At 47.0% G+C, this 27,076-nt stretch overlaps 1 protein-coding gene across 2 annotated transcripts; it reads left to right on the top strand.

The window, feature by feature from the left end:
• Positions 1-5,027: 5,027 nt before the first annotated feature.
• On the top strand, positions 5,028-26,328 carry Ubl7 (ubiquitin like 7). 2 transcript variants are annotated; one of them, XM_045160906.1, is made up of 11 exons: positions 5,028-5,137; positions 6,998-7,210; positions 9,419-9,538; positions 16,819-16,901; positions 17,654-17,738; positions 18,494-18,551; positions 20,579-20,730; positions 20,989-21,038; positions 21,303-21,470; positions 22,342-22,464; positions 26,071-26,328. In XM_045160906.1, exons 1-11 carry the CDS (start codon positions 5,044-5,046, stop codon positions 26,206-26,208), a joined length of 1,284 nt encoding a protein of 427 aa, XP_045016841.1. In that variant the 5' UTR covers positions 5,028-5,043; the 3' UTR covers positions 26,209-26,328. The 2 variants fall into 2 exon arrangements, with proteins under 2 accessions (XP_045016841.1, XP_045016842.1); XM_045160907.1 differs by having other exon boundaries at positions 5,135-5,260.
• The last annotated feature ends 748 nt before the right edge of the window (positions 26,329-27,076 follow it).

Raw genomic sequence — 27,076 nt, 5'->3', positions numbered from 1 at the left:
CAGAGAGAAAGACAGATAGAGGGAGAGAGAGAGAATGGGCGCGCCAGGGCTTCCAGCCTCTGCAAACAAACTCCAGATGCGTGCGCCCCCTTGTGCATCTGGCTAACGTGGGACCTGGGGAACCGAGCCTCGAACCGGGGTCCTTAGGCTTCACAGGCAAGCGCTTAACCGCTAAGCCATCTCTCCAGCCCTCCATGTTGTTTTTTAACGTTATTTACTTGTGAAAACAGAAAGGGAGGGAGACAGAAAATGAGAATGGGCATGCCGTGGCCTCCTGCTGGTGCAAACTCCAGACTCACGTGTTGCTTTGTGCATCTGGTTTTATGTGGGTACTGGGGAATCAAAGCCAGGACCAGCAAGGCTTTGCAAGCAAGAGACTTCAAATGCTGAGCCACTCATATTAATTTTATAACTTAAAAATGTTCTTTAAAAGCCAGATGTGGTGGCACACCCCTTTAATCCCAGCAGTCTGGAGGTGGAGGTGGGAGGATCACCGTGAGTTCAAGGCCACCCTGAGACTACAGAGTGAATTCCAGGTCAGCCTGGGCTACAGTTAGTCCCTGCCTGAAAAAAAAACAAAACAAGCCGGGCATGGTGGCATACACCTTTAATCCCAGCACTCAGGAGGCAAAGGTAGGAGGATCACCATGAGTTCAAGGCCACCCTGAGACTACATAGTGAATTCCAGGTCGGCTTGGGCAGAGACCCTGCCTTGAAAAAAAACAAGAGCTGGAGAGATGACTTAGTGGTTAAGGTATTTGCCTGCAAAGTCAAAGGACCTCGGTTCGATTCCCCAAGACCTACGTAAACCAGATGCACAAGGTGGCGCATGTATCTGGAGTTAGTTTGCAGTGGCTGGAGGCTCTGATGGGCCCATTTTCTCTCTCTCTCTCCCTCCCTCTTTCTCTCTCATTTCTCAAATAAATAAATAAATTTTAAAAACAAAACAAAGCCAGGTGTGGTGGCGTATGCCTTTAATCCCAGCACTCAGGAGGCAGAGGTAGAAGGATCACAGTGAGTTCAAGGCCACCCTGAGACTACATAGTGAATGCCAGGTCAGCCTGGGTTAGAGTGAAAGCCTACCTCAAAACACCAAATAATAAATAAATAAATAAATAAATAAAACAAAAACAAGGTTATTTAAAATCCAGACACGGTGGTGCATGTCTTTAATCCCAACACTCAGAAGCTGAGGTAGGAGGATTGTGAGTGAGTTCCAGCATAGGCTATAATGAGATCCTGCCTGGAAAAAGCCAAAATCAAAACCAAACCAGACTAACAAAAAATATTATTTTAGCCAGGCATGGTGGTGCACGCCTTTAATCCCAGCACTCGGTAGGAGGATTGCCGTGAGTTTGAGGCCATCCTGAGAATATGCAGTGAATTCCAAGTCAGCCTGGACTAGAGTGAGACCCTACGTTGGGAAAAAAAAAAAAAAATTTTTAATGTTATTTAAAAAATGCAAGTGTTGGGCTGGAGAAATGGCTTAGTGGTTAAGCGCTTGCCTGTGAAGCCTAAAGATCCCGGTTCAAGGCTTGATTCACCAGGACCCACGTTAGCCAGATGCACAAGGGGGCGCATGCGTCTGGAGTTCCTTCGCAGTGGCTGGAGGCCCTGGCACGCCCATTCTCTCTCTCTCTATCTGCCTCTTTTTCTCCCTGTCTGTTGCTCTCAAATAAAAATTTAAAAACATCTTTAAAAAAATTTTAAAAAATGCAAGCATCCATTCTTATACTTTTTTCCCAACAGTTACTATGACAAATAATGTCTTGTTTAATGATCACCTAGCTGCTCCTCAGAAAGAGCTGACAAGGGTTATCAGTGCTCCCAAACATGAACTGGCTGAAGGACCTGGTTTTGGACATTTTCCTTCTTGCTAAATGTCTGATCATCTATCTCTGTCTTGTGTTCAGGCTTCTAGCTTTTGTTGTTTTTCTAGGACCTGACCTTTGCCTTGGAGTAAGCACTTACTTGCTAACTTGGTGTGTGGTTTGAATCAGATGTCCCCCATGAGCTCATGCGTTTTGAATGATTAGTATCCAGCTGGTGGCAATTTGGGAGGTGGAGTCTTGTTGGACGTGTGTTCCTTAGGGGCAAGCTTAGTTATAGCCAGCTCCCCTTTGACAGATCAGCTCACTCTCCTGGATCTGTTGCCCACCTGCTGGGGCAGAGGTGATGTCCAGCTTTTACTCATGCCATGCTTTCCCCTGCCATCATGAAGCTTCCCCTTGAGACGTAAGCCAAGATAAAATCTCTTCTCCCATCAACTGCTTTTGCTCAGTTGCTTGCCCAGCAATGAGGTGACTACAATACTTGCTTTCCAAAGAACCTGTTTGGTTGGTCCTGGCTCACCCTTTTATTAATCTGCCCATTAATACCTTATCATTAGCACTTCCGAACATTATAGTTGACAACCCAAAGGAGCTTACCTTCCCACTTGGGAACAAAGGGTTACAGACAGCAAGACAGTTACATTTAGTAAAGAACTTTGGCCTGAATTATTTGTTCAGAACATATTTACTGTTAATCTACCAGACAAAAAATGCACATGACAATCACAGTCCACTCCCTCATAATGATTATGACATCAACCAAGACAAGGACTTTTTTTTGAGGTAGGGTCTCACTTTTAGCCCAAAGGCACTGCAAATCTGGCTTTATGTGGGTACAGGGGAATCAAATTCAGGTTATTAGGCTTGGCAGACAAGCACCTTAACCACTGAGCCATCTCTCCAGCCCCAAGATAAGAATTTTATACGCATAGTATAGTAAGCCAAGCCTTCTTTCCAGCCAGATTTCTTTCTTTTTTAAATGAAATTCATGGAATCACCTTTTAAAAAATGTTTTATTTAGCTGGGCATGGTGATGGTGGTGCATGCTTTTTTTTTTTTTAATTATTTTATTTATTTATTTGAGAGTGACAGAGAGAGAGAGGACAGATAGAGGGAGAGAGAGAGAATGGGCGCGCCAGGGCTTCCAGCCTCTGCAAATGAACTCCAGACGCATGCGCCCCCTTGTGCATCTGGCTAACGTGGGACCTGGGGAACCGAACCTCGAACCGGGGTCCTTAGGCTTCACATGCAAGCATTTAACCGCTAAGCCATCTCTCCAGCCCGGTGCATGCTTTTAATCCCAGCACTTGGGAGAAAGGTAGGAGGACCATGGTGAGTTCGAGGCCACCCTGAGACTACACAGTGAATTCCAGGTCAGCCTGGGCTAGAGTGAAACCCTACTTCGAAAAAACATTTATTTATTTATTTACTTATTTGAGAGAGAGAAAGAGGTAGATATACAGAGAAAATGGGTGGGTTAAGGGCATCCAGACAGTGCAATCAAACTCCAGATGCATGTGCCACCTTATGCATCTGGCTTATTTGGGGACTGGAGAATTGAACCTGGGTCCTTAGTCTTCTCAGGCAAGTACCTTATCCACTAAGCCATCTCTCCAGCTCCCTAATTTTCTAATACTCACTTTTTCTGGATGTTGTTTTCTTTAGTTTTACAACTAATTTCTTGAATCCAATCAGTTGCCCATCTTCAATGCTAGCTAGTTTTGTGTGTGTGTTGTTTTTTTCAAGGTAGAGTCTCACTCTAGCCTAGACCTGGAACTCACAGCAACCCTCCTACCTCTGCCTCCCATGTACTGGGATTAAAGGCATGTGCCTCCATGCCCAGCCACACTTCTGGCTAATTTTAACTTTTTTATTTTTTATTTTATTTTTTTGAGGTAGGGTCTCACTCTAGCTCAGGCTGACTTGAAATTCACTATGTAGTCCAAGGCTGACTTCTCACAGCAATTCGCCTATCTCTGCCTCCCAAGTTCTGGGACTAAAGGTATGTGCCACCACCCCGGCTTAATTTTAACTTCTATGCAAACACAATTTCAGTTGAATTTCACAGAAGTTTTTCAACTATCTAAAATGGACAGTTTCTGTAGGAGAGTTCTGTGGAAATTCCCCTCCCCAATAGATTCTATGAATGTCTGTGCTATTAACCTGTTGGTTGCGTGGTCACAGAGTGCCAGGTGGGTCCTGGGAGAAGGCAAGCAGTGAGGGACCCCCAAGTATCACTGTTCACTGGGGAAAGGGGACTTCTGGAGGTTAGCCTCCTGGCTGGAGTAGACCTCGGGTCCACCATCAGGCCTAGGACCGACCAAAGCTTTCTCTCAGCCTGGCAGAAGCAAGACTTTCCTTCCATGCGTCTAAGGGGAGTGCGGTTATCTCTAGGCTCTCTAGGAAAACCTAACAACAGGTGATCCTACCTCCACTCAAGGGGTTTGTCTGACAGAAGAACAGGTGACAGGGGCTAGAGAGATGGCTCAGGAGTTAAGTCTCTTACCCGGAAGGCCTAGCAACCTGGGATCAAGTCCCCAGTACCCACATCATCCAGAAGCACAAGTGTCCGGAGTTCATTTTGCAGTGGCTGGAGGCCCTGGCCTCTCTTAAATAATAAAATATTTAATAAGATATTTAAAGAAAAGATGGGCAGTTAAGGCACTTGCCAGTGGAGCCTAAGGACGTAGGTTCGATTCCCCAGTACCCAGGTAAGCCAGATGCACAAAGTGGCACATGTGCCCGGACTTTCTCTGAAGTGGCTAGAGAGGCCCTGGCGTGCCCATTCTGTCTGCCTCTTTTTCTCTCTCAAATAAATAGGTAAAAATAAAATATTTTTAAAAGTAAAATAAAAATTTTTTAAAGGGCTGGAGAGGTGGCTTAGCAGTTAAGGCGTTTGCCTGCAAGGCGTAGGGAATCCCTGTTCGATTCCCCAGTACCCACCTAAGCCAGATGCACGAGGGGGCGCATGCGTCTGGAGCGCCCATTCTCTATCTGGCCCACTCTCTCACTTTTTCCTCTCAAAAATGTATAAATTAAAAAAAAAATTAAAATATGAAAAAAAAAAAAAAGAAGAACAGGGGTCGCTGTAGCCGGGAGCATTCATTCACAAGCCACGCCTCCCAGGAACCGGAAGTGCTGGCGCCCGACCACCTTAAGAGCCGGCTCCCCGTCAGGGGCCGGGGCCGCGGCGGAAACTCGCAGTCCCAGCATGCAGCGCGACGCTTCCGGCTTCCGGCGAGACGGCCCGAGCGAGCGTTTACCCTCCGGCGGCGCGCTGCGGCCGGCTTCCTTCCGCGGCACGGGTGAGGCCGCGCGAGCGCTCCCCCCCGAGGGGGGGAGGGTTGCGTTGTTGGCTTGGTAACCGGTCCCACGGGACGGGTGGGGCGGGGTCGCCAACAGACGAGTGTCCCTGACCCACGGACTAGGTATCTATGACCTTGAGCCGTGTGGCTTCACCCTTCTGATCGTGGACTCCCACCTGTAAAATGTGGATAAGACTATGTGCCCGGGCCGCAGCTGTAAGGTTACCTCGAAGTCGCTTGGGTAGCCTTCCCAGCTCTCTTTGGTTGGTTGGTTTGAGGTGTGGGGGGTTCTCGCTCTAGCCCAGGCTGGCCTTGAACTCGGCAGACACCATCTTCCTGCCGCTTAACCTCCCAGATGCTGGGATGAAAAGCGTGCGTCACCGTGCCCGGCCCAAGGCCGCTTTTGGAATCAGTTACGACCATCTGAAGGACCGCGCTTGCCTTCCAAGACACTGTTTTCAGACTGACTTTCTGGGGCCTTCATTTGTGCCAGGGTTGAGGACATGGGTCAGGGAGATTGAGTAGTCAAGTGCTCTTGCCCTAGTGAACGAATGGCCAGTAGGAGATAAAGGAGGTCACAGAAGGGTGTATTTCTGTAGGTCTTGGTAGGTAGGGATTTTCTTCCTTTAAAAAAATTTATTTTTATTTATTTGAGAGCGACAGACAAAGAGGCAGAGAGAGAGAGACAGAGAATGGGCATATCAGGGCCTCCAGCCACTGCAAATGAACTCCAGATGTGTGAGCCTCCTTGTGCATCTGGCTTATGTGGGTCCTGGGGAATTGAGCCTTGAACCAGGGTCCTTAGGCTTCATAGGCAAGCGCTTAACCGCTACACCATCTCTCCAGCCCAGGTAGGGATTTTCTAACAGCAAAAAGTGAAGAGAACTTACACCCGAAGACGAGTTGAGCAGAATTTTGAGGCCTTGAGACTAGTCTAGGCTCACCAAGAACCCTGTAACCCCAGGCTGGCCTCTCATGTTCATCCTCCTGACACTCAGCCATCCTAATGCTGGGATTATAGGTGGGAGCCACTATACCCAGTCACAGTTACGTTTTAAGACGACACATAGATCTTGGACATGCATCCAAGTGTGGTGGCGAGTGCCTTTAATTCCAGCGCTCCGGAGGCAGAGGTAGGAGGATCACTGTGAGTTCATTAGAGTAAGACCCTATCTCAGTCCCCCCCCACACACACACAAAAGAGCTTAGAGTTGGAAAGGTAGGACACTTACTCTAAAGCTATTGTAACAGCTTAAGCAAAAATTGAAGAAAATGAGAAATAAGGAGTGTATCCAACGGAGAGGGTTGGATGATCTCAACTTGAACCTCACAACATTCCTGACGGGTTGAATGGTAGAGCCGAAGTTTCTTTCTCCAGCTGATTTTATTTTATTTTTTTTTTTTTTGTGACCCAGTAAGTTTAATTAAGCTTGCTTGTGGCCAGGTGTGTTGACGAACACCATTAATTCTAGCCCTTGGGAGGCTGAAGTAGGTGGCTCGCCATGAATTTGAGACCAGCCTGGATGGACAGTGAGTTCCAGGTCAGCTACAGCGAGATCCTACTTTGGACCCAAAAAGAAAAAAACCAACCAACCAACCAACAACAACAGAACAACCTCCCCCCCCCCCACAAAGGATTGCTTGTCTAAGCATGGGTGGGGAGTAATTTACCAGAGCACTTTCAGCTCACTGGTGGTTGTACCATGGAAGAAAATGTCTCCTCCCTCCTTCCCCAGCAACCATTAATGGTCAGCATAATCCTCAGAGAGGGGTGGAGGCCTAATGAGCTTCGCCAGCATTCATTAATGGTGGGCCCAACTGTGAGTTCATGAACGTAATGAAAACCTTGTTCTTTTACAGGGAGAAAGAGAGAGCGCGAAAGAGAGAGGATGTCTCTCTCAGACTGGCATCTGGCGGTGAAGCTGGCTGACCAGCCACTTGCCCCCAAGTCGATTCTTCAGTTGCCAGAGACAGAACTAGGAGAGTATTCACTAGGGGGCTACAGCATTTCTTTCCTGAAGCAGCTTATTGCTGGCAAACTCCAGGAGTCTGTTCCAGACCCTGAGCTGATTGGTGAGTCTGTGGGCTGGGATGGAGTTGCTATGCTGATCTCTTTGGTGGGGTGTGGGGGAAGGGGAGAGGATATTTCTGGAATTACAAGAGTAAATTAAGGCTTGTGATTTGTGGCCAGAGAGGGGAGTGTTGTGTGAGTGGTAATGCAAACTATATGATAAAATTGTTGGTTGCCATCTCAGTCATGTGTTACACTGAACACATTACAATGTTCTTTAACTATTGATATTGTTGAAGTATTTTTTTCTGAAAGCACCAGAATTTGATGTGGGCTTGGGAAGGAGTTATTGATCAGACAAGGCTCCTCGAGACATCCCTTAAGTCTTAAGGAAGGATGCTCGGCTTACTTGCGGGGGTATCTCATGTATTTAATGTGTGGTCAAAGACAATTTTTCATTCACTGTGTCCCAGAGAAACTAAAAGGTTGGATACCCCTGGCTAGTTAAAGGGAAGGCATGACATGAAATTGGCAAGTGTGCCTAGTGATGACAGAAGAATTAAGGAGTAATATAATTATACTGTAGGGCTGGGCGGGGTGGTGCACGCCTTTAATCCCAGCACTTGGGAGGCAGAGGTAGGAGGATTGCTAAGAGTTCGAGCCACCCTGAGACTACAAAATGAATTCCAGGTCAGCCTGGGCTACAGTGAGACCCTACCTTGAAAAAAAATGTATACTGTAAATATAAAACCCTTCTGTAAATTTACTCTCTCCTTCCTTCCCTTCCCTTTCCTTTCCTTTCTTCCATCCATCCATCCATCCTTTTAATATTTTTTTATTTTGAGAGAGTGCGCCCGTGTGTGCGTGCGTGTGTGTGTGTGTGTGTGTGTGTGTGTGTGTGTATGGGTACACCAGGGCCTCTTGTCATTGCAAACAACCTCCAGACACATGTTCCACTGTGTACATTTGGCTTTACTTGGGTACTGGGGAATTGAACCCAGGTTGACCTGCTTTGCAAGCAAGTACCTATTGCAGCTGAGCCATCTCTCCAGCTTGTTATATTTAAGGGCTTGTACTTGATAAGTCATTGTTAATTTTTTTTTCTCACGGTAGGATCTTGCTGTAGCCCAGGATGAAGTGGAATTCACTATGTAGTCTCAGGGTGGTCTCAAACTCGCAGCAATCCTCCTACCACTGCCTCCCGAGTGCTGGGATTAAAGGCGTGCACACCATGCCTGGCTAAAACGTATTTCTTAACAAGAAGAACCTTTTTTTTTTTTTTCTTCCGTTAGTGTTGGGGATTGAACCCAGGGCCTTGCTCATTGCTAAGGAAGTGTTCTACTGCTGAGCTACAGCCCCAGCCCTTTTTAAAAAAATGCTGAATTTGGGCTGGAGAGATGGCTTAGCGGTTGAGACATTTGCCTGCAAAGCCAAAGGATCCCCATTTGATTCTCCAGGACCCACATAAGCCAGATGCACAAGGAGGCACATGCATCTGGAGTTCGTTTGCATTGGCTGAAGGCCCTGGCATGCCCATTCCCTCCCTCTCTCTTTCTCTTTCTCTTTCTCTTTCTCTTTCTCTTTCTCTTTCTCTTTCTCTTTCTCTTTCTCTTTCTCTTTCTCTCTGCCTCTTTCTCTGTATTAAATAAATAAATGGAGTATATTTTTTTTAAAAATGCTGAATTAGGGCCTTGGTAAATTCTCCAGGCTGGCCTCAAACTTGTAATCCTTCTGCTTCATCCTCCCAAATAGCTGGGATTTTAGATGTGTGCCCCTGTGCCTTGATGGAGAGTATCATTGTGTGTATGGGAGGAAAGGGGCTGGTGTATACTTGTGTATGCGTGTGTGTTTGCACATGTGCATGTGTGAAGATGCATGGGCCCTGTGGAGACCAGAAAAGAATGTTAGGTGTCTTCCTCTGTCTATCATCTGTGTGCTTCCTTGAGATGGAGTCTATCATTGAATCCAGAGCTTCCATTTTCAGACTGGCTGTTCATTGAGCCCCAGTGATTTTCCAGTCTTCACTCCTCACAGGACTGGGGTTATAGGTGTGCATGACCACACCCACCTGCTTATGTGGGTGATGGGAAATTGTACTCAGAGTACATCAGGCCCTCATGCTTGAGTGGCCAGCATTCTTACCCACTAATCCATCTCCCCAGCTTGGGAATAGCTTTTAAAGCATGTATCATTCTTCAAAATAAGTCTCGGGATAGCAATTGTCTAAATAATCTGGGGAAACAAATTATAAGTAGGCAGTTGTTTTTCAGATCTCATCTACTGTGGTCGGAAGCTAAAAGATGACCAGACCCTTGACTTCTATGGCATTCAGCCTGGGTCCACAGTCCATGTTCTCCGAAAATCTTGGCCTGAACCAGATCAGAAACCCGGTGAGTGAGGGTTTATTCTTAGTCACATGGGCGGAGCTTCTTAATATCTCCAGGGGAAGAGTCTTGAGCCATAAGCTTGAGTGGATCAGAGCGGGTGATTTACTGAGATGGTTATGGGTGCTATTATATTACTGACTGCTTTAGATCACATGGAAAAGCAATTCAGCTGGGACTTTCTTACTGCCAATACCACTAACAAATTTATTTCTCTAAAAAATTTATTTTGTAAGTTCATCCCTCACTGATTATTAATGGAGTAGAGTATAGATTTGTTTAAACTCTTTATATGAACTTTTTTTTTAAATTATTTATTTATTTATTTGAGAGCGACAGACACAGAGAGAAAGACAGATAGAGGGAGAGAGAGAGAATGGGCACATCAGGGCCTCCATCCACTGCAAACGAACTCCAGACGCGTGCGCCCCCTTGTGCATCTGGCTAACGTGGGACCTGGGGAACCGAGCCTCGAACCGGGGTCCTTAGGCTTCACAGGCAAGCGCTTAACCGCTAAGCCATCTCTCCAGCCCTATATGAACTGTTTTTTAGTAAGCTTTATGTCCCTTAATTAGGATTGTTGAGCTCATTAGAAAAGGCTAGAAAATTTACATGCTGTAGTTTGTTCTCTTATGTGTAAATCTTCTCACAAACTGCCTTAGGTGGTGATTTGAATCAGCTACCTCCTTCTGAATTGGTCATTTATTTTCTAGAAAATAGTCCAAAAGCATTAAAGTAGCTCTTCAAGAAAATATTCAAACCATTTAAAGCCTTTTTGGTTTATTAATAGCAAGTACTGCTTGAAATCACAATTTAAATTTTGTGTTTTAAAAGCTTCCCCAGCGCTGAAACTAAGTTATGCCAAAGAGATTAGCTTTGCTAAAATAGCAGTGTGACATATTTTTATAGTGTTTGTTATTGCTGTGACTAGATATCAGCTTAAAATCTACCCTTTATTTAATTCTAAACATTAAGGACAAAAACATCCTGTTTTGTACCCTGATGGGAAGTGAGGAAGAGAAAGACAGCCCCTGATATCCAAGGATTGGTTTGGTCCTCATAACTAGCCTTTGGAGTCCCACTGTGGAAGTGAACAGTTTACACAGGTCACCATCATCACACAGGGACATTCTAAGACCATCATGGATGAAGACAAAAACAAGAACCCTATCATTTCTGAACAGAGACACTCCACATATTATCCATACCACAAAAGTGAGCACATATCCCTCTACTGTGGCTAATAAGAGTGGCTGCTGCCTTTTTTTTTAACCAACTACAGCATTCACCTTGCTGTAGTTGGCCTTCTCAATAAGAGATCTAGTCATAAGATTGTCCCTACTTCCTGATGTGTTGACTCCAGAGCAAAGCTCTGTTTTCTCCAGAATCATTCAACACAAGCCCAAGTCCTGTGTCCTTTATAATATCCTCTAACAGAGATGCCCCACAGTTCCCTGCACTGTGCCTTCTCCTGAATGACTGAGCACTGAGCCCAGTTTGTTGAGATTCATTCAGACACAGCTCTGCCTCTCTGCTCTAGCCAGAAGACATTGACAGAAAGGAACATTTATGGTTTCTGTGAGTTAGGCTTTTTTTTCCTCTTGAATACCTTTTTTCCCCCCTCAAGGTAGGGTCTCTAGCTCAGGCTGACCTGAAATTCACTATGGAGTCTCAGGGTGGCCTCGAACTCACAGTGATCCTCCTACCTCTGCCTCCCACGTTCTGGAATTAAAGGCCACTATGTCTGGCTTGACTATCTTAATCAGGGCAGTGGCCCTGCAGGGTAGATAAAAGTGCTAGCATTTTATAGACGAAGGATTGGAAAAGCATTGGTTCAAAGTCACTTACTTAAAAACGAAGACATACACACACGAAAAAGAGTGGGGGTGCATACCCCAGGTCAGCCTGGGACTACAGAGTATGTTCCTGGTGAGTGTGGGCTAGAATGAGACCCTACCTTGGAGGTTAGAAAGAAAGAAAGATAAATAAATTCAAGAACTGAGGTATGAACAGGAACTAGGTATTTATTTGAGAGAGAGGCAGATAGCTAGAGAGAGAATGGGCCACACCACGGCCTGTAACTATTGCCAGTGAACTCTAGATGAATGCCCCACCTTGTGCATCTGGCTTTAAGTGGGTACTTGGTCCTTTGGCTTTGCTGGCAAGCATTTGACTGCTAAGCCATCTCTCCTATGCTTAGGGTATTTAGAGGTCATTTATTTTCAGGGATCTGTCTAGAGATTTTTTTTGGTTGTTGTTTTGTTTTCCGAGGTAGGGTCTCACTCTAGCCCAGGCTGACCTGGAATTCACTATGGAGTCTCAGGGTGGCCTTGAACTCATGGCGATCTTCCTACCTCTGCCTCTCGAATGCTGGGGTTAAAAGCGTGCGCCACCATGCCCGGCTGTCTAGAGATTTTTTTTTTTTTTTTTTTTAGTATATGTGCTGCCGAAGCGAGCACAGCCTAGAGATTTTTAAAAAACATTTTATTTTTATTATTTGAGGCTGGGAGAGGGAGGGCATGCCAGGGCCTCCAGCCACTGCAAACAAACTCCAGATGCATGTGCTCCCTTGTGCATCTGGCTTACATGGGCCCTGGGGAATTGAACGTAGGTCCTTTGGCATTGCAGGCAAGTGCCTCAACTGATAAGCCATCTCCCAGCCCTTTTTGTTTTTATTTATTTATTTGCGAGCGACAGAGAGAGAGAATGGGTACACCAGGGCCTCCAGCCACTACAAACGAACTCCAGATGCATGTGCCACCTTGTGCATCTGGCTTATGTGGATCCTGGGGAATAGCATCTCGAACTGGGGTCCTTAGGCTTCACAGGCAAGCGCTTAACTACTAAGCCATCTCTCCATCCCCACCCTTTTTTGGAGGTAGGTTCTTGCTCTAGTGCCCTGGTTGACCTGGAATTTAGTATGTAGTCTTAGGCCTGAACTCACTTGGCCTCCCAAGTACTGAGATTAAAAGTGTATGCCAAGCCGGGCACGGTGGCGCACGCCTTTAATCCCAGCACTCGGGAGGCAGAGGTAGGAGGATCACTGTGAGTTCAAGGCCACCCTGAGATTACATAGTGAATTCTTCCAGGTCAGCCTGAGCTAGAGCAAGACCCTACCTCGAAAAACCAAAAACACAAAACAAAACAAAAGTGTGTGCCATCACACCTGGGTGGAGATTTATTTGTGAAACAAATGGACCTTTGTTTACTTTTATGAATGAGAGAGGCAGAGAGAGAGGGAGAGGGAGAGGGAGAGGGAGAGGGAGAGGGAGAGGGAGAGGGAGAGGGAGAGGGAGAGGGAGAGGGAGAGGGAGAGGGAGAGGGAGAGGGAGAGGGAGAGGGAGAGGGAGAGGGAGAGGGAGAGAGGAGAGAGAGAGAGAGAGGAGAGAGAGAGAGAGAGAGAGAGAGTGTGTGTGTGTGTGTGTGTGTGTGTGTGTAGTCATTGCAAAGAAAGTCCAGATGCTTGTGCCACCTTGTGCTTCTGGCTTTACATGGGTACTAGGAAAATGAACCTGACTCCTTAGAATTTGTAGACAAGCACCTTAACCTCTGAGCCATCTCTCTAGTCCCACAGATGGGCTTTTTATTGGAAGGTGAAAATAAATTTGATATCTGAAAAGAAATTGTTTTATGGCCGTACTTAAGATATTCCCTCTTTCAGCAGTCTTCCAAGAGGAGGTAAGTGTGCTCCTATGGCTGAGGAGGAGGGTTGTCCATTGGAGGCCTACCTGGTCTTCATAGAAACAGTAGCAGCCGGCCATGATGGTGTTTGCTTCAAAACCCAGAACTCAGGAGGCTGAGGTAGGAGGATTGCTCTGAGTTCAGGGCCCTCCTGAGACTACATAGTGAATTTCGGCTCAGCCTGGGCTAGAGGGAAACCCTACCTGAAAACCAAAAAAAAAAAAAGAAAGAAAGAAAAAAGGAAAAGAAAAGTTGCGGCACACAACTCAAGTTGGCGCTGACGTTGTCCTCCCTGTAGATCTAGAGTGTGTAGGAGAGAGCCTGCCAGTCTTGTCTCGCACCTGGACCACTTTGGTGAGCTCCCTGACTGGTTATTGTTTCCATAACTAGCTCACTTTATTTTATTATTTTACTTGAGGCAGAGACTTGCTGTCATATCTGGACTGGCCTAGGACTGTACTTCCAAAGTGCTAGGATTATAGGCTTGTGCCACCCCACCCAGCTTAATGTTATTTATTTATTTTGGGGCAGTGCTGAAGGTCCAACCTAGGGCCCCTACATGCCTGGCAAACATTCTACCCTCGAGCCACATTCCCAACCAAACATCTTCTTTTAGCAGGGAAGTGTGTTTTGAGCTCCAGCCACAAAAGCAACCCCCAGTATTCCTTTAAGGCACCCCTTTCTTACTCTCTCATGCTTTTGTAGTCAGAGTCACATCCTGGGATGAACCTCCAAACCAAGTGCAGTTTATGGGAGAAGTGGCATTCATTTGACGCTTACAGATCCAGGGGAAGTTTCATAATGGCAGAAAAAAAAAAAAAAGAAAAGAAAAAAGAATACCACCAAAAGCAAGAGCAAAAACCCAGCAGCTAAATCACAGGGAACCCAGGCAGAACTCGGGCACTTTGCATATCTTTAGGTTGGAATTCGGGGTCCACCCCCCCACACACACACACCTTAAGGCTGGACCCTAGTGTCCACCCACAGTGACACCAAGTTACAAGCTTTAATAAAACTCCTGAATCAGTTGGGGGCCATCCATTCAAACTGTCACACATGCCTTTGCCTATGTGTCACTTAGGCATGGAAGAGCTTCCGTCAGTAAACCTCTTGTACCTTTAGTTCCCCTCTTGGATGGTCTTTGGGAGGCAGCTGGGTCTAGCCTTGCCTCTCGGTGATGGCCAGCGCCCTCACTAGTATTCATGTCTCTGCTCAGGTCCTCAGTGTGATACTGTAATTTTCTGTTTGTGTGTTGGATCTAGTCTCATTTCTCGTACTGGTCCAAGTGTTCTGGTGGCAGGGATTCTTATTTTTCACATTCTTGTGATTTGCCCAAAGTACAAGGTTAAGGCTTAGTTCAGTTTGTTGAATAAGTATGTTAAATAATTTACTTGAGGTAACTTTTTCCAAGGAGATAGCCCTTGTGATTAGGGCTGTGAGAACATGTCTACCACAGTGAGCTCCAGGGCTTGAGTTCACTTTGCTTGTGCTTTAAAAAGTGTGGCCCAGGGTGAACTTCCTGCTTGTTCCCCTTTCTGTTACTCAGAAAGTTTGCTCCCCTCCCCCACCCCCACCTCATGAAATAGGATGATATACTAGATAGTATGGTAACCAAGTGCAACTGTGACAATTGCTAAATTTCCCATATATATGAATCATAGTGTCCAAAGAGAAAAAAGGAGTTTTGAGTCCAGTAAACACTTGGCTGTTTGGCATGTGATGAAAATTTGAAGTACTGTGTGTTTTCTTCGCCTGTGTATGTGTATGGTGTGTGTGTCTCAATACTGAGGATCAGACCTAGGGCTTTACACCTGCTGCAGGGTACACTCTATCCAGCCCCATTCTACTATTTTTTTTTTGGGGGGGGGTGATTCCAGGTAGGGTTTTGCTCTAGCCCAGGCTGACCTCGAATTCACTATGTAGTCTCAGGGTGGCCTTGAACTCAGTGTGATCCTCTTACCTCTGCCTCCCATAGTACTGGGACTAAAGGTGTGCGCCACCACTCCCGGCTACTATTTTATTTTTTCATGAATCAAAATAATATTACAGAGCTGTGTCCTAAATGATTGCCTTTTTCCCTCTTGTTCCTTCTAGCCTTGGGCCATATGCAGACTCACATGATTTATATGGTTTTACCGGAGCATGCACATCCAGCATTATGTTCTGTTTATTTCTCTTAACATTGTGTCAGTCAGTATTAACTGTTTTGTTAAGATGGATTGAGGAACACTTTCAGTCCCTGAAGAAGAGTCCACATTCTTTTTGTTATTTAGTTAATTTATGTTTTGGTTTTTTAAAGGTAGGGTCTCGCTCTGTCTCAGGTTGACCTGGAACCTACCTCTGCCTCTCAAGTGCTGGGATTAAAGGCGTGTAGCACCACAACTGTTGTCTTTATTATTATTATTTTGAGGCAATCCCAACAGACTTGCCTTTTTTTTTTTTTTTTTTTTTTAATGTGAGAGAGAGAGGTGGGGGAGAGAAAAGGCATGCCAGGGCCTCCAGCCACTACAATCAAACTCCAGACACATGTGCCCCCTTGTGTACATGTGTGACCTTGCGTGCTTGCATCACTGTGCGTCTGGCTTATATGGGACCTGGAGAGTCGAACATGAGTCCTTAGGCTTTACAGGGAAGTGCCTTAACCTCTAAGCCATCTGTCTGGCTCCATTCTTCCTTTTTAAATGTGAGAAATCTCGAGTTCCTATAGTGGAATGTTGATTAAAGCAGCCTCTTTCATGTAACAGGATTCCCCTCTGCTGGAACTTGAATTGATTCATGTACTGAAGATGCTTCAGAGAGAGTTTAGGTGTGTGCATGTGGGTGTGTGTTGGTGTGGTATGGTGGTATATGTGTGTGTTCAGAGGCTAGGAAAGAACCCAGGTGCCTTCCCCCTCTCCCCTCCCCCCGGTTTTTTGAGGTAGAGTCTCCATCTAGCTCAGGCTGACCTGGAATTCGTTATGTAGCCTCAGAGTGGCCTTCAACTCATGGTAGTCCTCCTACCTCTGCCTCCTAGTGCTGGGATTAAAGGTGTGCACCACCACGCCTGGATTCCCAGGTGCCTTTCTTTATTGTTCTACTTTTATTTACAGAGTTTATCACTGAACCTGAAGTTTGTCGTCACTCCACTCAGTGTTGGCATTACAGGCATGTACATGCCTGGTACTAGGGACTGAACTCTGGATTCTCATGCTTGTTTAGTCACTGAGCCATCTTTCCAGCCCCAAGTGTGCAATTTTCATATGTGGAACAAATGAGGTTTTCTTAGTGGTGCTCACATTCTTAGAAGGTGACAAGGGGGGCTGAGGGCTGGAGAGATTGCTTAGTGGTTAAGGCATTGTTTGCCTGCAAAGCCAAAGGACCCAGGTTCGATTCCCCAGGACCCACATTAGCCAGATGCACAAGGGGGCACATGTGTCTGAAGTTTGTTTGCAGTGGCTGGAGGGCCTGGCGTACCCATTCTCTCACTCTCTCCCTCTTTCTCTGTCAAATGAGGGAAGGGACTATATAGATCAGGTTATGCCTAGGCATATGCTGAAATTGCGTTGCCACATCTGTGTTAAGGACAGGGTCTGGACTATAGGGTAACTGAGTGCCTTGTCCTCCAGAACCTGTGGACAAAGTGGCTGCCCTGAGAGAGTTCCGGGTGCTGCACACGGCCCTGCACAGCAGCTCCTCCTACAGGGAAGCGGTGAGTATGAGCTAGGGCTATAGGAGAGGGTTTGAACCCTGGCAGTGGTGTAGAGTTACAGTGGAGGCTGTGGAAGACTGTTGCCATGGTAACTAAGAGTTCCTTTGGGAGTATTTGCCATGTCTATGCGCCTTGGTAGAGTCCTATCTTTCCCCAAAGAGCCTGTTTCATCCAGGCATTGGTTGTTGATTTCCTCTAATGGTAGTTATACAACCTCTTCTCAGACTGGCCTCATGGACTGAATATGGTGACAGCCAAAAGGTCTTTCTGATGGGCCTTGATCTTGACTTTTAGCTGGCTGCGTGTCACCCCTCAGCATGGGTTTCCTCACTGGAGAAATTGGCTGATGTCTTTCTCTAGGGGAATTGACAGGTAGAATTAATGCAGCTGTGAACTTCCTAACATGTACAAGTATGAAATAGTAATTGTCTAGAGATTGAAAAGGGCTTTGGAGACCTAGAATACCCCATGTTATTAGGCTTGTAATGAGAGTTTTTATTTTGGAAATATTAGAGCTATGGGTGGGGGAAAGGATTACAGAGATTGGAGGTTATTGTGGGCTTGCTGCCTTTTTTTCTTTTTGTTTCCTTTTTGGTGTCAGCAAAAAGGCTCTTCTGGGTCTGGGAAACTGTTGTTTCACTGGCAATGTCTGTGTGAGCGCTCAGAGGGTGGAGGTTCTTCAGGAGAATGTGGGCCTTTGATGAACGTGAGAAGCTAGCAGGCATGCTCAGCCCGCCCTATTTCTCCTGCAGGTCTTCAAGATGCTCAGCAATAAGGAGTCTCTGGATCAAATTATCGTGGCCACCCCAGGTCTCAGCAGTGACCCCATTGCTCTGGGTAAGTACAAGAAAGAATTTGAGGGTTGGAGAGATGGCTTAGTGGTTAAGGTGCATGCCTGTGAAGCCTGAGGACCTAGGTTTGATTCTCCAGGTTCTACGTAAGCCAGGTGCACAAGGAGGTGCATGTGTCTGGAGTTTATTTGCAGTGGCTGGAGGCCCTGGTGCGCCCGTTCTCTCTCTCTCTGCCTGTCTCTAATAAATAAATAAAAATAAATCTTTTAAAAAGCATTAAAAAAGAAAGAAAGAATTTGAGGAAATAGAAGCTGTTGGAAAAGGAGAGGCCAGAAGACAGTGACTGTCAAGCGTCTGACCATCTTCGGAAGAATCTGTTTCGGGGCGGAGTGGGCGCATAATCAGGATGTGTTTCACATGCCCCAGCCACTGTGATCACTCCACCCTCCACAGTGGTAATGGACTGTCATAAATCATGAATGAGGTTAGGAGGATGCCAAGTGAGGTCAACAGTTAGCTCAAATTACTGTAGTGGGGGAACACTTCTTGTGCATCTTGATAAGTATAAAGGAAGAATCTAGAGATAGGAGGGAAAGACACCTGTGTGTCAGTGCTTGATGTGTGGCTGAAGTGTAGGAGGATGTGGGGCCCTGGGGAACATCCCCCCTGGAATGGGCTGGCCAGTGCCTGGGTTATGCTGCTGCCATTGGGACGCTGCGTCCCTGCTGTGCTGCGATCTGATGCCGCCCTCCTGGATCTGGCCAGGTCGCCACTCTCTCAGGGGGCCCTGTTCTCTTTCAGGGGTTCTCCAGGACAAGGACTTGTTCTCTGTCTTTGCTGATCCCAACATGTTGGATACGTAAGTACAGCCATCGTAGTAGAGGGTGCCTTAGTTCTCCCGTGGCCAGGCCAGGAAGCTGTTGTCATGGCTTCTGCTCTTGGCGCCTCTGCTCATTCTGTCACTGGGTCTGCTTTCTGTTTTTTCCTCTTCCTTTTTAAAAATATTTTTATTTATTTTTCTGCAAAAGAGAAGTGACTGACACAATGGGTGCCCCAGGGCCTCTAGCCACTGCAGGTGATGCATGCGCTGTTTTGTGTGTCTGGTGGGAATTGGACTACCTGAACCAAAAGGCTTTATAAGCAAGTGCCTCTAAGTGCTGTGCCATCTCTCCAGTGCCCCCGCCCCTTGTTTTCTTTTTGCAGCAGTCTCACGAAGCTCAGGTTGGCCTTGAACTTACTATGTAGCTGAGGATTTTCCTGCCCCTACCTCCAGGGTACTGGAATTACAGGTTTGGACTATGTTGCAGTCAGGTTCGCATTGCTCATAGAAATTACCTGACCAAGAGCAGCTTGTGGGGAAAAGGTTTATTTTGGCTTACAGGCTCGAGGGGGAGCTCCACAGTGGCAGGGGAAAATGATGACATGAGCAAAGGGTGGACATTACCAATTTAAGGTGGACAATAACAACAGGAGAGTGTGCCAAACACTGGCAAGGAGACACTGGCTATAACACCCATAAGCCCGCCCCCAACAATACACTCCCTCCAGGAGACGTTAATTCCCAAATCTCCATCGGCTGGGAATCTAGCATTCAGAACACCTACGTTTATGGGGGACACCTGAATCAGACCACCACAGACTACAACACCCTGTTGTGTAGTGCTAGGGACCAAAGTCAGGGCTTCATGTATGTAACTCAGGTACTCTACCCATTGAGTCACATCCCTAGTCCCACTCTGCTTTCTGTATTTACCGGGAGGTAAAGACTAGCAAAGGCTACTTGGGGAATGGCAAAACCCAAGGGCAAGGGCATATGAAGAGTGTTGGGATACAGCAGCGTGCTGTAGGAGAGGGTTCTGTATGCCAAGTACAGCTCAAATTTCATTCAATAGACGAGGGAGCTTTTGAAGGATTTTAAGCTAGGGAAGTGAGACTTAGGTACGTATTTCCATGAAATGTTAGCACTGAAAGGACAATATATTGTGGTCCCTTATTTGCAAGTGAAGAAACATTCCCTGCCCTAGGGAAGAGAAGGGAGCTGTCAAAAGGTGCCTAATGTACTGTCTGGACCAACTCAACCCTTGAGCCTATCAGACTGCACACTTCATTTCCCATAATGTCTTGCCTGAGGCGAAGGGAATAGATATCAGTAGATCCCAGAGATTGAGTACCTTGCTGTGGACAGATGAGCAGGAGGTTAAACTTCCTGGCAAAGGATGTGGAATGAGGAGCTGGCACACACCTGTAATCCTAGCACTCAGGAGGTGAGGCAGGAGGATTGTGGTCTACCTAATGAGTTCCAGGCCAGCCAGGGCTACATAGTGAGACCCTAATTAATAAACAACAAAAACAGGATGGAGAGATGGCTTAGTAGTTAAGGTGTTTGCCTGCAAAGCCAAAAGACCCAGGTCTAGTTCCCCAGGACCCACGTAAGCCAGATACACAATGTGGCACATGCATCTAGAGTTTGTTTATAGCAGCTGAAGGCCCTGGTACAGCCATCCTTTTCCCTCATCCCTCTCTCAATAAATGTAAAACAAACAAAGAAATGCTGAAGACTAAAAATTTACATATTTTTAAAAATATTTTTACTTACAGAGAGAGAGGGAGGGTGGGCATGCCAGGGCCTCCAGCCACTGCATACGAACTCCAGATGCATGTTCCACTATGTGCATCTAGCTTATATGGGTTCTGGGGAACCAAACCTGTGTCTTTAGGCTTTGCAGGCAAGCACCTTAACCACTAAGCCATCTCTCCAACCCAGAAGACTAAAGCTTTTTAAGGGTAGGCACAAATTGCTGTATTGTAACAGGACACCCAGATTGTTGTAGACAAGAGGTGACCTTTTCTTGGTCACTTTTGGGTTTCTCCCTGCCCCTGTTCTAGATTGGTGCCTGCTCACCCCGCCCTAGTCAATGCCATCATTCTGGTTCTGCACTCGGTAGCAGGTAGCACCCCGATGCCAGGAGCTGACTCCTCTTCCCGGAGCATGCCTTCCAGTTCATACCGGGACATGCGGGATATGCGAGATATGCCAGGTGAGGCCCAGCAGAATGCAGCATAGACCTCTCAGGAGCTGGTAGTGGCCCAGGGATTTGCTTTACTCAGCAGCTATGTATAGTGTTGGCAGAGGGCGTTCCTTGGGAACTCTCAGTTTGAGTCAGGAAGTGCATCTGTCCTGTAATTTTCCAAGGGGAGAGATGAGATGTGAATTTGGAGAGTAACTTGAGCTGGGATCTGGAGCTGCGCCTGTGTCTTTCTGTTCTTCCTCCTGAAATCTGTTCACCCTCTTCCAGGTGGCTTCCTGTTTGAAGGACTCTCGGATGATGAGGATGACTTTCACCCAGTAAGTGGCCTGGCCGTCTGCCCCTTGGGGAAGATGGTGCTGGGAACCGGCTCTCCTTAGCACCTGGCATTCCCAAAGTGAAGAGGTGGCCATAGGGGGCCTTTGGAGGCCACGACCATGCCCATGTCCTTCTATTCCTTTCCTATATTCCTTTTGCAGTATGGGAGCTTAGGAAGTCTCTCTGGGAACTGTGTAGGGAGGGGTATGGTTCTTTTGCAGTGTTACAGTGCCACTTACCTGATTCTGGTCTCCTGTCTCCTCCAGAGCACCCGGTCCACGCCCTCTAGCAGTACATCTAGCTCCCGCCCCGCCTCCCTGGGGTACAGTGGAGCCGCTGGGCCCCGGCCCATCACCCAGAGTGAGCTGGCCACTGCCCTGGCCCTGGCCAGCACTCCAGAGAGCAGCTCTCACACACCAACCCCTGGTACTCAGGTATGGAGAGAGGACTGGGAGCATTAGGGGCCCCTAAGGGAGGAGCTTCCTGTGGTAGATTAGATCTGTCAGGCAGGGTCTCGCTGTAGCCTAAGCAGAGGCTGACCTGGAACTCAGTCTGTAGCCCCAGGCTGGACTTGAACTCGCAGTGATTCTCATATCTCAGTTTCTTGAGTGCTGAGACTAAAGGCATCTGCCACCATGCTTTGCTTAGAATAGTTTTGCCTTTGCTGATCCTGGTGCTAGATGTGGTTTGAGTTAAACCCCAAATCCCTGGTAGGGATTTCTTACTGCACTTCAGATGGTCGCCCCTTTGTTGTGCTTGTCTTCAGGGTTCTGAAATCCATTGTTTAGCACAGGCCTGATGGGTTCCTTCATTATCCCCAGTAGAGACTAAGCGTCATCATTTCAAATATTCTTTTTTTTGGTTTTTCGAGGTAGGGTCTCACTCTGGTCCAGGCTGACCTGGAATTAACTCTGTAGTCTCAGGGTGGCCTTGAACTCTCTGCGATCCTCCTACCTCTGCCTCCCGAGTGCTGGGATTAAAGGCGTGCGCCACTACGCCCGGCTTCTCAAGTATTCTTGACAGTGAGTTAGTCTAGCTTCCAAGGCTATCTTTTCTACTTCCGGGGTCCTAGTCTGTGCCTCAGGAGTCCATTTCACCAGAGTAGAAGAGAATAGAACCTTTCTTGTTCACATAGATTGCTTCTAGGTACCTTGTAACATAGTGTGATAGTCTCTTGGCTAGCCCCTGTTGGGAGACAGTAGTTAGGTACCCCAGGAACATTGTAGGGTGACATGGCAGCAGTGAACATCTGTTGTGAGATTGAGATGGTTCTGAGGACACCACTAACTGCTTATTTGAATCCAGGGCCATTCTTCAGGGACCTCACCAATGTCCTCTGGTGTCCAGTCGGGGACCCCCATCACCAATGATCTCTTCAGCCAAGCCCTCCAGCATGCCCTGCAGGCCTCTGGGCAGCCCAGCCTTCAGGTGAGTCTTCCTACTTTCAGGTTTCCGAGTGGCCTCCTTGTTGTTTTGTGCATACTGGGCCTCCTTTCCACTAGCATGCGTCACTCAAGTAACAACAGGGGGAATGAATGGCAGTGACAGGTGAGCAGCGTTCTCGTAAGGGAAGTTGTTCCTGGGCCAGTGGATTTCTGCCCCCAGTGTCCATTTCCTGACTCCTCTGACTGTTCAAGTCAGTGCTCCCCGCTTGACTGAGCAGTGAATATGAGTATCCTGGGCCTGACCTCAGTTGCTGTAGATCCAGGCTCTGAGCCGATCTTCATCTCTGCCATGGAGGGCACCAGGCACGCAGGGCGCCTCATAGCAGGAAGTCCAACTGCCTAAGTCAGGCAAACCTTGTCTGAGGAAGGGCTGTTCGACTGTTGTTATAGAATCAGTTAGGGTAGCCAGGCAGGAAAGGGGTGTTTGTAGTAGGGAGGGAATAATTTCCCGGAGCAGGCTAGCACCTGATCAAGCAAGGTATGGAGGTATGTGCGACATGCCCAACACGACCTGGCTGGAATGTGGTGTCACAGTCCAGGATATCCTGAGAGGGGATCAGAGAAACAGTATGAGTGTGGGGTGGCCTGGAATGCCAAACTCAGGGTATTAAACTTGTTCCAGCAGTTTCTAGGGACCCTTGGGAGGCTTGAAGGAGGGGAAAGGTCACTCTTGCAGCCAAATGGAAGATTTTAAGTATCAGCCATTTAGCTCGTGCTTTCATGAACTGTCTGTTCCCATCACTCACAGTAATTGTGGCGGGAACGTCATTCCCGGTCACAGAGCCACGAAGGGAAGGCAGGGTTCAAGCCTACATAGTTGTCACTACCGTGTGGCCCTCGTGGGCAGTGAGGAGGAAAGGTACCTGTCATGTGGACAGGTTGTGTTCTCTGCACATCAGTCTTCCGTGGCTAGCTGTGTGCTCATAGGCTTTGCAGCTCCAGGCTTCCCTGCGGGCTCTCCCTGGCACTACAGTGAATCCTAGGTGATGCTTTTCTCCACCTTCGTCGGCTCGCCCTGCCTGCTGCCGCCTCTGCGTTTCTTCTCCAGGGCCGCCTTCCCACATGTGAACACGCTGTTTTCCCTAAGCTGTGCATTTCTCTCCCATGTATCAGGAAAGCTACTAGGAAGGTACTAGGAGATAGTGTGGGTGACTTTCTTTAATCCTTGCAGTAGAAAAGGCCTTTTATAACGGAAACTCAAAGTTCAGAGTTAATTAGTAAGAGTCAAAATTTTGAGTTTGTGAAAGTGAAAAATTCTGCTTGGCAAACAAAACCCTCAAAATCAACAAAATCTAAGGAAAGTTTCACACAAAGGGCATGATCTTCCCAATATATAGCAGTTCTAGAAATTTAAGACCAATAACTCCCTAGACATGTGAGCAAAGGATATGAGTAAACTATTCACTGAAAAGGAAGTGCAGATGGCTAGTTAACCTGCGTCTTACTAGCCATCTCAGTTCTCAGAAGTTGTCCTAGAGATAGGTGCGTGTGCGTGCAGAAAATACAGTTGTACAGAGTCACTGCAGCGTTGTTTGTCAGGGCATGATTGGAAGTCACCTAGTTTTAGTACATTTACGAACAGTCGTGGGGGCTGGAGAGGTGACTCAGTAGTTAAAGGTGCTTGCTTGCAAAGCCTGATGACTTGGGTTTGAGTCCCCAGTACCCACAAAGTGGCACATGCATGTGGAGTTTGTTTCCAGCAGCAGGAGGCCCTGGGGTGCCTATTCATATTCCCTTTCTTTCTGTCTCTCCCTCTCCTTCCCTCTCCTATTTTCTCTCTACTTGCAAGTAAGTAAGTAATATTTTTCTGGGCTGAGATACTACATACGTACTAAGAAGTTCTTTGTTGTTGGGCATGGTGGTGCACATCTGTGAGCCTGGCACTCAGGAGGCTGTCAGGAGTATCACGGGCTTGAGGGTAGTTGATCTACATTAGCAAGATTCTCAAAATGGAAAAGCAAAATTATTTGCCTACTAGCCTGACAGTTCCTCCAGGCTAAATTTTTTTTTTTAAGAGTAAATATTAGGGTAGTGGTAGATGTAGAACAGGGATATAAGAAACAGGTAAAGTACATGATTATGGTTTTTTTTTTTGTTGTTGTTCCCAAATAGGGTCTCACCCTAGCCCAGGCTGACCTGTAATTCACCATGTAGCCCTAGGCTGGCCTCGGACTCACAGTGATCCTCCTACTTCTGCTTCCTGAGTGCTGGGATTTAAAGGTGTCTGCCACAATGCGTGGCTTTATCAAAGGAAATAAAACTGATTATCTGGGATGGGGTGGGAAGTAGTACAAACACTTTTCACTGCCTCTGATGTTAAAACAAACAAACAAACAAAACAAAAAAAAAAAAAACTTTTAAAAGCTGGGTGTGGTGGTACACACCTGTAATCCCAGTACTTGGGAGGGGGAAACAAGAGGTACAGAAGTTCAAGGCCATCCTTTGCTACATAGTGAATCTGACTGAAGTCAGCCTAGGCTACATGAGATCCTATCTCAAAATTGTTAGAATAGGAATGGAGAGATGGCTTAGTGGTTAAGGTGCTTGCTGGCAAAGCCAAAGCCAAAGGACCCAGGTTCAATTCCCCAGGACCCACATAAAGCCAATGTACAAGTTGGTGCATGTGTCTGGAGTTCGTTTGCAGGGACTAGTGGCCCTGGTGTGCCCATTCTCTATCCACCCCCCTTTTTTTCCTCTCTGCCTCTCAAATAAGTAAATAAAAATATTTAAAAAAAAAAAACATGTAAGAGGGCTGGAGAGATGGCTTAGTGGTTAAGCACTTGCCTGTGAAAGCTAAGGACCCCTGTTCGAGGCTCAATTCCCCAGGACCCATGTTAGCCAGATGCACAAGGGGTTGTACGCATCTGGAGTTTGTTTGCAGTGGCTGGAGGCCCTGGCATGCCCATTTTCTCTCTATCTGCCTTTTTCTGTCTGTTACTTTCAAATAAATAAATAAAAATGAACAACAACAACAAGAAAAAAAAAACATGTAAGAGCAGCTGGGCGTGGTAGCACACGCCTTTATTACTAGCACTCTGGAAGCAGAGGTAGAAGGATCGCTGTGAGTTCGAGGCCAGCCTGAGAATACATAGTGAATTCCAGCTTTGCCTGGGTGAGAGCAAGACCCTGCTTGAAAAACAAACAAACAAACAAAAAGTATATATAAGAACAAAACCAGTTTTTTTGAGCAGCCTCTCTTTGTAACTCAGGCTGTGCCTGAATTAGAGATGCCATGTTTTGAGTCCCCTAGTTCTGGAATTAAATGTATGTACCATCATGTGTGGCTCAAAACTATTTTTAAAATTTACCCCCCATTCCAATTTTTGTGTGTGTAATAAAACAAAGAGTAATTTTTTGAATTGTACTTTCTCTTTTGATTTTTTTTCCTTGTAAAATTTGGATTTTGCCCTGTTTACTCTCAAGACTATCCTTCAGTCTCCTTGAAGCCCCATTCCATGGCCCTGAACATCTGTAGCTTTGCTGTGGGCCTCTCGTATTCCTTACTCTCCTGAAAACATTGACCTCGGTGAGTCTTCATCAGGAGCCCAACTAACGCGTGTATTGTTGTGCTTGCCCTGTCTTTTCACAGAGCCAGTGGCAGCCGCAGCTACAGCAGTTGCGTGACATGGGCATCCAGGATGACGAGCTGAGCTTACGGGCCCTGCAGGCCACTGGAGGGGACATCCAAGCAGCCTTGGAGCTTATCTTTGCTGGAGGAGCCCCATGACCTCCCTGTTCCTCCTGAGCTCTCAGCATGTTGCAGAGGCTACTCCCAGTGGGAAGCACTTGGGATGTTGCCTCCCGCTCTTCCCTCCCCTTCCCCCAATACACCTGGTGATGATGGGTCCCACTTTGTCCAGTGCTTGGCCTTTCTGGCTGATCTGAACCAGCCGAGGCAGTGGGACATCAAGGTGTGTGGTCTTGGTGCTGTGGCATTAGGGGTCAGAGTCGGCTCCTGGCTAGAGGATTTTATAGCCACATCATGGAATGCTGCATGACGCTCATGTTCGCTTTGGGAACAAGTTTCTCACTCCTAGACTCTACTGTGGAGGGTGGCAGCCTCAGGACCTCCCAGGTCTGGAGCAGGACAACTGCCCATTCTTGGGGTGGGTACTGTATTCCAACATGGCCAGTAGAGGCTCCTGCTACTGAGAGGCCTGCGGTCTAGGGAGTGGCTAATGAACGTCCAGGTGTGGGTAATGTGTCTTCCACATTACTCCCTCTCCCAAAGCCTTCCAAATGATTTTGTCTCTTCCTTGGCCTCATCTTACCAAACATCCTTTGATGCCTATTCTATGATGATGCCAGAATCTGGGTCTCAAAGCTGCACCACAGGATGCCCCCCACCCTTGTTCTAAAAGCATAAATACACGAATGGCTAAATAACAATACTAAACACCACAAACAGGGCTGAGTTTAAAACTAAAGAGAGGGCACCAGGCCCCCAACTGCTGCTCCATCTGCCTGTGCTCTCGTTCCCCTTGGCAGAGTGTCCCCGATGGCATTCCCTGCAGCATCACAGACATGCCCAGGTTGACAAAATGGGTTTTACGTGCTTGGAATACTTTGGTAGGAAAAAAACAGACATCACCATT

The sequence above is a fragment of the Jaculus jaculus genome, chromosome 10, assembly GCF_020740685.1.
Source record: "Jaculus jaculus isolate mJacJac1 chromosome 10, mJacJac1.mat.Y.cur, whole genome shotgun sequence".
NCBI lineage: Eukaryota > Metazoa > Chordata > Mammalia > Rodentia > Dipodidae > Jaculus > Jaculus jaculus.
Note: the sequence above shows the minus strand (reverse complement) of the source record. Positions and strands in the feature narration are given on the sequence as shown.